This window comes from Pteropus alecto, unplaced genomic scaffold, assembly GCF_000325575.1.
Source record: "Pteropus alecto unplaced genomic scaffold, ASM32557v1 scaffold79, whole genome shotgun sequence".
NCBI lineage: Eukaryota > Metazoa > Chordata > Mammalia > Chiroptera > Pteropodidae > Pteropus > Pteropus alecto.
Window position 1 is genome coordinate 20976872 of NW_006494612.1, and position 12658 is coordinate 20989529.

General features: G+C 33.4%; 1 protein-coding gene across 4 annotated transcripts in view; it reads right to left on the reverse strand.

Annotated features, from left to right (window-relative positions):
* The window catches only part of MED23 (mediator complex subunit 23), a 37841-nt gene that overhangs the window by 20696 nt on the left and 4487 nt on the right, over window positions 1-12658 (reverse strand). For 2 of the 4 annotated variants that reach the window (XM_025042396.1, XM_025042394.1), the window contains 7 exons: window positions 11447-11545; window positions 10784-10885; window positions 10239-10308; window positions 8806-8918; window positions 7385-7480; window positions 6805-6822; window positions 1553-1753 (listed from right to left, as the gene is read on the reverse strand). In XM_025042396.1, coding sequence (XP_024898164.1) covers window positions 1553-1753; window positions 6805-6822; window positions 7385-7480; window positions 8806-8918; window positions 10239-10308; window positions 10784-10885; window positions 11447-11545 — 699 coding nt within the window. The remainder of the gene's footprint in view (window positions 1-1552; window positions 1754-6804; window positions 6823-7384; window positions 7481-8805; window positions 8919-10238; window positions 10309-10783; window positions 10886-11446; window positions 11546-12658) is intronic. The other 2 variants (XM_006926175.3, XM_025042395.1) reach the window with 2 other exon arrangements.

Consider the following 12658-nt stretch of genomic DNA (forward strand, 5'->3'; position numbering starts at 1 on the left):
TTAAAGAGATGGATGTAGTAAAGTTTAAACAAAAAAACAAAAAGGAGAAAACTCAAAGTTAGCATCTAACTTTGGCATTTACTGATTACTTAGTCTCAGCTCAAGAAACACCAACTGAAGCCTTTTAAATTATCTTAATATTTAAATTATCTTAATATTATATAAATGATTCCTCCCTGACCCCTAAAACAACTATGCAGAGCAAACATTAAATGTTTTAGAACTTAACTAAATAAGATCATGTGTGCATGAGAATCAAGTTTAATATGGGATCATTACTAAAAATATATCATCAAAACATGAAGAATACTTTATTATACCAATTTTTTAAAAATTCAAATCCTCAAGGATTAGTTATCGAAAACCACTTCTGATTTCTTGTAGATTATAACAGAAATCAATGGTGATGGTGGGGTGGGAGGAGGTTTGGGGGTAAGGAATGGTTGAAATGGTTGAAAGGATTTTAACAACTCTTATAAAAAACTTTCCCAAAATAATCCACGCTGTAGAGATGTTACAGATATAACACTTATTTTGTTACCATTCCACGTGTCTAAAAAAACCTTATGACTAAAATCAACTCTTCCCACAAACTTATTCTTCCACGGTAATCCATTTTGCATTCATTGTGCTACCTTTCCATTCACTGCCAAAGCAGAAACCAGAGTGTGATCTTAGACTCCTGTTACTCTCTGTGGTACCTATCATCTCTAAGTTCTAGTCACTTCTCAGTATACCTGGTCTCTCCAACTTCTCCTTTCTGTTCTGGTTCAGGCCTTCAGCTTCTCTCACCCAGGATGCTGCAATAGCTCCCTTACCAATTTCCCTGCCTCTGCTTTTGGCAGGGAAAAATCTTCATCACCATCTTCCTACATGTGGTCATTAGCAGTAATTTTTTCAACTCATATATGATGATGTCATTCCCCTTCTCATTTGCCTCCCAAAGAAAATCTAAACTCTTTAGAACAAACACATGGCCATATAAAGTTCTCCATGTCTGGTCTTGCCTTCCTGCCTTCCTCATCTCACCAATACTTTCCTCTTTCATTTTTCTTTCTCGTTTCCACACACTTCTATCTCTTTCCAAACAATGATCTTATAGCTATCGAAACACTTTCCTATCTTTTTCCTTTTGGCAAATTTCTATTTGTCCTTTAAGTGCCAGCTTCAAGATCACTTTGATAAAACCATTCCTAAGTCTTTAATTAGGACTATTCTTCCTCATTCCTACTGCAGGGAAACATGTTTTCATTACATAAACTATTAAATTATAATCAAATTGTTTATGTCTATATCTTTCCACTAGTAAAGAGCTTTTTGAGGGTACCATAGTGCCTTTTCATCTTGTTTCCCCTGGTCCTTGCACTGTAAATATGTAATGAATGACAAATCCAGTTTTTATAATGATAGAAAGTGAAAAGTTAAGGAACTCTAAAAGTACCGAACAAAACTGAACTTCTGCCACTGCTGACATCACTAGGCAGTGTCCATATCAGTCTAAAACATACTAAACAAAAGTTGAAGTGGCCCTAACGAAAGATTTAGTACTTACCTTCTGATGAAGAGAAAGAACCATATGTGGAAAACTTGCAAACTGGAAAAGCACAAAGAAAATGAGCTGACTTGAGAGATGCTGCCATAGGAGTTGGCTTGTCCCCCCATCATCAAACTTCTCCTCGGTCTCGGATCGCTCCATGGCATAGACCACCAGATCCACCAACTGGTCCTCCAGTACAGGGCAGCGCTGCTTGTGCTGTAGGGCAGAGATTAAATACAGTATTCCAAAAGCCTCCTGGTTAGTTTCACAAGTTACTAGTTAATGGGCATTATTTGTAACAAGAGGCTGAGAAGCATGAAATGAAGTTGAACTTAGAAAGTAAGGTTAGAGTTAGTCTATTAAAGCTGCATCATGTTACATTATCATAGAGGATGAGTTCATAAAAATTTTTGTCAGACCTCACACATCCCATCAACTTTTGACTTTCACTAAAGACATTGTTTCACTTTGACAAAGAGCACTTGCACAGTAGAAAATTTTGTTATTTATTCTTTAAAAAAAGATAATTTAAAAGGCATATGAAATAAGAATAACAGTATTAATTTTGCAATCTAACTCAAAATATGAAAACCTAGGAAACCATATGAAAACAATATGAAATTTGATTCCCAGGTTTCCAGGAATCAAATATTGACAGGAGAGCAAAGAATACAGTGTGTGAATCTATTTGTTTTAAAGTAACCACCACAAGTTTATTCTAACTTTATATACAGAAGTACATCTAAAGAGCTGCCAGATTACTCAATATCTATTTTTCAATGTGTAGTATTGATTCTGATACTGAAATGAAAACTCTCTACCAAAAAAAAAGTGATCTCAAAGTTAATCTCTGTTCTTCTCTCTAAGAAGCCAAACATAATGCAGCTTTAATTTTAAATTAGACGATTTAAAAATCTAAAACAAGAAAAAGAACTGAGTTTAAACACTAACAATGAAAATGCAACTTCCCTTTCTAGAGGCAAAAAGATTTATGCTTTTTAAAGTGATTTTAAAAAATATACTTTTATCAAGATATATATGAAGCCACATTTTAAGCCATTTTCATATTTCCTTTATAAGTTAGATGGCTTAGTAGCCAGGCACTTAGACGCCTTTCTAGTGAATTCAATTGCTAATATGGATGCTTTCCTTCTAAACTTTAGATCTGATTATTAGTCTTTTGCCATGAAAAAGGGATATGATTTCTTTAAATTTAGGGTAAATATGCAAAATGGGGACGAATTTGGAAAAAACAAAACATAATGAATAGCATCCCCTCTTTTGCATGCTCTTTGCCAGCTCCAAACTTGTAAAGCTCCAATATAGCTGCACTTCCTTAAGGCATGCAAATAAAACAAACATCTATCCAAACAGTAAGCATTAATGGTTGTTTCATATTTTTTTCCAAAAACACAATGCCATGATCACAGTTCAACCACATTACAGGTTTACAAATAGCAATATTAACACCACCAGTTGAGACTACAGTACTTTTCCTCCAAATTTAATTATCATTATGAAGCAGAGCAAAGTGCAACAGACAACACTACAAACTATTTCTTATAACAGCATGCAAAACTACTGTGTACAGGGCTTGAAATTCACTAGTTCTGCCAACCACCAACAACCTAAGAAATGTGTCAGACAACACAAATTTAGAGTGAGGTCATTCAAAGTATACAAGAGTCAGAAAAATTTGTGAAAAGAAGTAAAGCCAGGATTTCCAGTAGGAATTTTTCATTAGTGATGGGAATTTGCTTCTAGTTTGGAAACTAACCAATTTGTCATCTATTCCTCCATCCATGATGGTCTTTCATCAATCTGCTTCAGGAAAAAGGAGCAAACTAAATAAAATTGGTTTTTAGCATCTGAGTCATTTTGGAGTTACTCTTTGTAATATTAGCTTTTTGTTTCTTAAAAAAACTAGATATTTACCTACATATTTTTAGGGGTGTAGTGATGGTCATACACTTAATGATTTAAGGAGGAAAACCAAAAAATTAAGAACTTGATAAAGAAGGAAATTTGGATAAAGAAGGAAATTTGAACAAAGAAAGAAATTTACAGTTAAAGCTGATGATTTTTCAATACATACTATGACTCATGATTACACCCAAATTTTCTCTTAAGACTTAAATCAGTCAGGAATCTCTATGGTGCCTAATGCCCTGGTGTCTCATGGAGGCATAATATCAGGATTAACTGTATGTCCCAGGTGTTTGGGTTAAAGCCAAGGGTATTTCTCAAACCAAGTTTAGGGAATCATGTTTCTTTACTTATATGCCCATTTTAATAACACCAAAAAAATAAATAAATAAATGATCTGTGCTACTACTTTAGAATCTAAGTTTTGCTTTAGTTTTCAATTACCGAAAGATAAGTATATTAAAATTAAGACTCTCCACCACATAGATTATTTTACAAATTGGAACAAAAGAAAATTTGCAAAGCAGTCAAATGATTTGTGAATAAAAGTTAATTATCAAACACTAGGCTATGATAATTCTGTAAGCCAAAGGATACTACGTCTTTGGCTACTCATAACTTGCTTTCTGAAAGCTTTTATAAATTTAAGTCTTCAAGATATAAGCATATCAGTTAAATTAGTTTACATCATATCTATATGCACGTTTAATTAAAATCTCTTTTAACAACAGTAATCTAAAGTTAACATTTTAACAAATTCGATTTCTGCATAATATTTCAAATTATATTGGAAAGCTATTTAAAATTTTCAGCTTTCATAAAAGCATAAAATCAGGCACAAGGCATTATGAAAAATATTAACATTAACCTCCACCTACGCCCCTGATTCTTTCCCACCACGATTTCAGATGGCAAATGATAATGATTTTTTTCAGGCTTAGAAACCATATTCTACACTAAGTGACCCCTGACACTTTTCATATAATAGTTTGGGTACTGCTTTTATGGTGAAATTTTAACATACTATACTTAGATGGGCTTTTAAATCATTATTTCAGTGCTAGAAATCAATTTTAAAGCAATATTCAGGGCAAGTTGGGAAAAAATATCCCTTTGTATGTCATTTACCATATTCTTTGCCAGTCAGAACTGGAATGCTATGCCAGTTAATACCACTTTCAGTGGTGCCTTTCAAAAGTAAACTGAGTGATTAGTACTTCACTGTCTCTGGGTAACCAGAGTTCATATACCACCACATAAGAGATTGAGGAGTGTATCAGTTTTGCAATGTTATTACTCAGTATAAAGAATACAAACTCTTGTGTAAACTCACAAAACAAGATTCCTCCACTTCACCTCACTGGTCACAGAACTGGGCTATTTATGACCTTCTGAATGCGACCGATTTCAAAATAAAATATAGCCCAATTCCTACTGGAAAATGCAATATGGACAGCTCTTAAAAGGTTTCAAGCTTTAAGTAAATTACTGCATTGCTAGAGAAAAGACAAGAAAGTATAGTGCAGGATATAGTTCTGTAATGATAAGAGATGTGATAACTTTATTTTTAATCATATGCTTCTTATACTGTGTGTTCTCATTTTCTACTCCATTTTCCAGGTGGTAAAAATAATATATCAAGTCAAGTCAGCATATATCTTCCATCTATACAAGTCCGCTCACTATAGAGTTTTCTACCAAAACAATTACTGATGAATTGTGAATTTTTGACAATGTTTACACTACAGTGGGACCAATACTAATAATGTTCTGTCAGCATTTCCATTATAAACTTTATTTTTTACGGATTTATGTCTTAGTCATAAACTTTTTTTAGGTTGAAACTTGTTATTAAAATGATCAGATCGGAGATACTCTTCTCTGAATTGTTTTGTCAATTTCTAGTTTTGAGAAGAGCTGCCCCCCAAAAGGAAAGAATAGTTAAGGATACCTGGGGGAAGATACTCGCAGCTCAAATGACCAAGGGTACATTTATCCACCAAACTGTAAAAAAACTGAGTCAAGCATGACTTAAAGTTCATTGCAAAATTAGTTTTAAGACACAGCATGAAGCATTCTTTCAAAGTTAACTGAATACTTACCTCTGACTCAAGTGAAAGTTGATCAGAATTAATGACTTGGTATTTAAGATGTTAAATTGACAGATTATTTGAGGTAACTTTCAGATACTGTAGTGTGAAGCAGCTACAGTTTCACATGTATAAAGGCTTGTCCAAACAAGGAAACTTGGTAAATTTTCAGAAGAAAAAACTTAAAATAATAAAAGAGATACTGCTACTAGGGTGAGGTTTGGCATGCAAAGTTTCAACACTGAGCAAGTTTTATGGCCAAGCTATATGTCCTTAAAAATAGGGCTTTATAAATGGAAGCACTGGCACAACCTTCACTATAGTATTGCAAACAGTAACGCTATTTTATATAACCTAGACAAGAACATCTTTTTAAAATCAAAAAGCTGGTCTATTTTAATATGCTGGGCTCAAAAATTTTTAACAAAAATAATTGGAACCACTATTTTGCTTAAAATCTCAAAGGTGAAAAGTCCTGGAACAGACTTGGGACTGTATAAGAGTTTGGTTTATAAAGTTTGGCCATAGTGCTTTTCTTCTGCCATAGGTGAGCTTCAACTGAGAGGAGCTCACTCTGGAAGGAGAACACTTCTGGCAAAGACTGACAAAGAAGGGTGTTTGTCAAGCAGGTGTGGGGTCACCTAAGAGTGTGACATTTCTTAGTCAATCCCCATGTTTCCAAAAAAACCTTCCCTGTATAAGGTTGACCACTCCAACTTTTAAAAGTAACATATCTCTATTAAAGTGCTTTTTCTCTTCTGTTTTGTTTTTAATTTTTTCTTTTTTTAAGGCAAAGAAACATAAGTATTTTTATTGGTGTTATTTATTTATGTTTTAAAAGTCTGGAAAGATAAAGGCCACCATAAATCTTTCCATCTCTAAAAATTCCACCAAGCTAGCTTTGGTCCTAAAGTATGAAAAACAGTAAAATGGAGTGGGAAGGAAAAACAACCCATCAAAAAGTGACAGGCTTTATTGTGTGCCAGGTGTTGTCTCTTTAAAAAAAAAAAAAAAAAAAAGAATATAGGGAAAAAAAACCCAAAAAACAAACACCAAAAACCAAAACCAAAAACAATCCACCAAAAACAACTCTCATATCCCAAGAAGAAATTTGTTTTAGTGGCCTTGGTCTCAGCATGGTCCTGCCAATTTCAAGCCCCGACCATACATGTATTCTCTAAATGGAATCAGTGGCTACAAAGCGGCCAGCGTATCGTTAGTCACAATACAACAGTAAGGTTGTGAACATACCTGAGCAATGTTCAAGGTCTAGAGCATTGGAGGATGGGCAGGACAAGACAGGACAGAACAAAAATAAAGGAAGAAAAAAAGAAAAGACAAAACAGTGACTATGAGGCCAGCCTCAAGGAACCCAGAGTCAGCACAAACCCTCCCACATGTTAAACCACCAAAATCAAACATATAAAAAAAGAAAAAAAAAGAAAAGAAAAAAGAAAAAAAAAAGAAAAAGCAATGAGGCCACGCTGGAGATACCAAGGGTTATAAAAAAAGGACACCCAAACAACAAAAAAAGTCAAAAATTATGGTTAAGTCATGTGTAGGTTTCTCTGGCAAAAGGTATACTTGAAACTGGCCTTATAGAAAAAAAAGCAATGCAAAATAAACCAACTTTTAAAATATATCCTTTCTATTTTAAACATTCTTAAAGCAATATATGATAGGAATAATACTTATTTAATAAACCATATATTAAAAAAATCACCAAATAGTTTTTAACTGTTTTGCTTAATTAGCTACAGCAAAGAAAAGAGAAAAGAGAATAGTGCAGATTCTATGCAGAATTTACTAGGTTTCCAGCATAGTACAGTACCTGCTTATTTAAACCTAGCATATTGCAGACCATATCCCTGGAATAAGGCTGCTCCAATACATATCTCAACAAAGCAGTCTGTGGTTCAAACAGATCCTTTAAAGAAAATAAAAAAAAAAATATTGCTTCAAGATCAAAGTAAATGTTAATTCAAATAATTTAAATTGGGATCAAAAAATCCTCTAAAGGCGCTTGTTACCTTCACACAGTAGGCAGTATCTAGTGGAAGAAAAATCATAGGATTTTAGTGCTTGCAATTAATCTGTTCCCACCCCTCACTTGATAAGTGATAACTGAGGCAAAGGGACTTGTCCAAAGTCATACAGAAGAAAGACTTAGAAATGACTTCAGCTAGGCACATGCAAGTCTTATGCATCACTGTAAGGCAAGAATTTTCTGCTCAGAAATCTAATCAAAAAGGAAGGGAGGCAGTTTCCAACCACTCTCATGCAAATGTAAACAAACATGACTTTTGAATCTGAAGAGGACTAGTGATTTCACAGCACAGAGTACAGATTCTGGAATCACATTGTCTGAGCTCAAAGTCTGACTCCACCACTTCCCAAATGTGTGAATTTAGTCAAGCTACTACCTACTCTGTGTCTTAGTTTCATCATCTGTATAATGGAGATGACAATTAAAAATAAGGGTTTTACAAAGTAAAGTTTTTAGAACAGTGCCTGGCACATAGTAAGTGCATAATAAATTGATTTGTTTTCATTATTATTGCTATCATGATGACTGTAAATTCCATTTCGTTTACCACTTTTTCACATTCCAAAGTTCTGCTGACTAGTATGCCATGAGCCCATACTGTCACCTTACTTTCACTATTTTACCATTCCCTCTTCTGAGCGAGTTTCCTAATCGCTCTGTATATCATTTTGACATGAAACATTTATCTAGGCCTCCCAATACCCTGTTCTGTCAACACTCCATGCCCGAGATAATATAATGATCTATCAAATTTCATTATAGCTTTATATCTCATGTTTCATTTTATTGATATTTGTGGATTTTTTCCCTTTGAGAATTTTCTACTCCAATTTTGTCCTGTTCCCCACCTCAAACTTTTTTTCAAATCTAACAAATAGGAAGCTCACTCTTCAAATTTTAAGGATAATGTAAATTCACTTTTGGTCCTCCCTTTGTAAAAGAAGAATGAAAACAAGGAATCAATTTAAAAAGTCAGTTTTCTAACTCCAAGTGTTTTTCCAGAGATGAACCACTGGAGCATAAACACCTGCAATATCACAAATCTCAGAGTATACCTGGATACTGGAATTACATGTTAAACCATATACTATCTTTCATTAAATATTTACTTCTACAGTCTGTGATGAGACAATTTAGCATCATACATCATATAATCCAGGATGAGGACTGTTAGACCCAAAGTTCCATCCTGCTTAGCAACATACCTTATCATATGGCAAAAGGCCTTTCAAAGGAAAACGAAGAGTTGCAGGATCCAGTTTCCATGAATTACAAATGGCACCTGAATTATTTACAACTGGCAGAAGGCTGCAACGGCCTGTATGTATTACAAAAAATATTTTTTAAGTAACTATGAACACAACAATGCCTGGTCCCTCATTCACTCTATAAATACTTAATGAATATTTATGCTGAACCAGGCTCTGGTTTAAAAAATGTTTTAATCAGAGAGAAGTTTGAGAATTTTCTTAGGTTATTTTTATCCCAGATAGCTGGAGACCAATTTGTACAGGCCTTCTCTACTTCCAAGAATGTTACATTTTCCAAGTATCTAAGACAGAGGTCAGTAAACTATAATACATGGGCCAAATTAGTTTGCCACCTATTTTTATAGTTTTATTGGATCACTGCTGCTTTTACACTGCAGTGGCAGAGTAGAGTAGCTACAACAGGCTGTATAGCTCACAAAAACTAAAATATTTATTATATCGCCATTTTTAGTAAAAGTTTGCAGACCTCTCTAGTCTAGGGTCAACATGGTTAACTTTAAGCATGATGTTCCTAGAGGCCTTAGATGTAACCTGTGACTATCAGCTAATATATCCAACTGCCTGATAAATACTACCATTTGGATGTTACAGGGGTACATCGAGCTCAACATTTCTTAAATTAACTCATCATCATCCTTGTCAAACCTGTAACACTTCTATAATTCATCAAATGATATCAATTTTCACTCAGTGACAAAAGCCAGAAGCCTGAGAATTATATCTAGTGTCTGTTTAATTTATTTTTGCATTTTAGTGTCTAGAATAGCACCAGACTCATAGGAAGTACTCAAACTTTGGTTACTGACTAAATAATGGTCTAAATTCCCAGACAGTTCTGAAGTCGCCATGAGTTCTAGAAATAATTTAGAAGTATATATGGGCACTGAAAAAATTGCCAAATCATGTGCTTATTTTTAAAATAAAATTCTGAGAATCTAACAAAACTTAAAAAAATGGAAAACAAAATAAATCAGAGAGCAAAGGTGTGACTTGGAATGGGCTGAGTGAGCCTGACAGTCTCAGGTATTGTAACTGCAGGGGGAAAGGTCTGTTGAGATTTCCAGTTGCTTAGGGATTCCATGATGCTTTACTAGCTCTATTCAAAGTTTCCTCTAATAATCAGGAAATACGTTTCCTAGAATGGTTCTTTCTGAAGCTTAGACCCAGTCCAGGCAGTTGCTTTTACCTCCCTACATTCAGCACACGAAGTACCTAAAAACAAGTAAAAAGCTATTATTAAGCTCCTAGAGAGTTACTAAAATGATAAGCCACGAAGACATGTATAAGAAACGATCCGTCAACTTTATTTATAGTCAGATCATTTAGAAATCACATATTATTTAGTGTACTTTCAATTATAATCCTACCACAGATGGAGTTTATCCTTGCTGTAGGCCTGAAGGTATCCACAAAGTCTGATACCAGGTTTCCAAGTAACTAAAACCAAAACAAACAAGTAAAATCAAGATTACTCTGAATATATTATTTACATAAAATAAGATGATATATATTTAGTAAAATGCCTTGCACATTAAAATTACTCAAAGGTTAAGCTCTCTTTTGCTTCCTTCCAAGCAATTACTTACTATTTCATCTGTCCCTGAAATAAGCCAAGTCATAACACCATGTCCTTAGCTATTTGGTGAAGCTACATATATTTTATCACATGGTATATAAACTGTCTCAACAGGACAGCAGAGAAATGAAAGAAATACATCATAAGGATAAATATATATATATATATTATCTAAGGATAAGTATACATATATATACGTATATATACGTATATACACACATACATATACATATATATATATATTATCTAAGGATAAAAGTGACCCTTTTTAAAAATAAGCACATAAAAGATAAGATTAGTAGAAATATTGAAAATTTTGGAAAATATCAAATTTACCCAGTGTGGAAGTTTTCCCTCAGGATATAGTTTCCTAATCTCTGTGACTGCAAAATAGGCTGGTAATAAACAGGCATTTCTTTCCAAAATATATGCTATAACCTAAAAAAAAATAAAAGGGCAATGTTGTTATTCTTGACTAGTCCCATTGATAAGCTCTTTAAAAGTAGCAACAACAATAAAGATACTAAATCATAGAATTACATCATGAATTGACTGGGCTTATACCTTAGTATAAAGGAATTCATTTCTATGTGAAGAATCTCTAAAAATAAAGATTAATAAATACTAGAATGAATTACTGATGGTTATTAAATAACATTGAAAATACCTTAAATATTGATAGACTCCAATAGGAGAGCAATAAGCCAATGTAACAATTCTTGCAACATTAGTTACAAGCACAAAGGTCTTTTAAGTAGTCCATAGACTATCTTGCAATGGTTTAAAATACTTTAATATTTATGTTGTTGTTTTAGTAATTAAAAAGAAAAATTAAAATTTGGAATTTCCTTGTGAAATATCCATCTTTAAAACTAAAAGTGATTTTTGTATAAGTAAACAAATGTGACATTCCACAAATTACCATAAGTTTTAAAAGCATAGAATTATATAAAACTACACTTTTTTATGATCAACGAATTGTAGACATGTATGAACTACCTCTCTTGCTGCTAGAAGCTGCTGTACAACAGCTGAGCTCACTGTATTGGGAATTGTCAAGATTTTCTCCAAAATCACTTTTAAGAGATCTCGAACGCCCTGATATAAGGAAAAAAATCATAGGTTAAAACTAAGTAATGCCCCCTGTGCTAATTAAACGTCTAATGTTTCATACACCCATGAAAAAATGTTACCCTCAAGGTCACACACCTTCAATTTTTCTGAATCAGAGTTAATATTCATGTCTCTAACATTAACCCAAGAAGCATGTTCCAAAACAGAATTCTAAAGAAAGTTTTCAATATTAATGAACAGAGTCACTTATAAATAAAAATTTAACTCTCTACACTCTGCTAAGTACTTTTGACCTTCATAACATTAGAAGAGTTTCTATTCTTATGAGGGTCAAAAAAGCTTATAGACAGAAATATATTTGAATAGAACTTGAAAATACTCTGAAAACATGAGCAATAATATTAAACTTTCTGGCAGATAACTCTTTCTGCTCACTCCCTTTGTCATATTCTAACTTTGTTCTCCATTCTCAACCATAATCCTTAATCTATCAAATTTATCCAACAAGGCTCTTCTTTTAATCATTCATCTTCTCATATCTATTGAAAGTTGCATTATTTTGGAACAGAATCTGATATACAGAGAAGAAATTTCATTCAAGATTCATTTACTGAGTATAAACTATGTGATTAATCTTGTAAAAAAGTAGGACAAAACATATACATGAAAGAAATTAGAAATATTGTAAAGCTCCATACAATTAAGAGGGTAAAAACTACATATTAACCTGCTAAGGAAACTTAAGTATAAATTAAGAGAAAATAATCAGAAAAAGCTTCTTAGAATTAATTTTGTATTGTCATGATTCAAATAATTATCAACTAAGTTATTTTAGATTAGAGAAAATACAGACATAAAGCACAAGATTAGGTACTGGCAATTCTTTCAAAAAGGAGAGTAACAAAAGTGGCTTGAATGAAGCAGAATGGCTTTTGCAGCTGTGGAAATACTGAGCTGCATTGAGACACAATTAGAGAGTACATTCTGTTGATTTTGGTCAAGAGCAGTATGCTGAAGACACTAGTTAAGGAGTGACACGTGCCCAAGGAAGGTCAAGGTAGAGGTGAAGCAGCACTTGCTCCCTTCATGATTTCATGCCTATATCCCTTCTGAACGTGCTTTTTCGCTTAAAAGGGG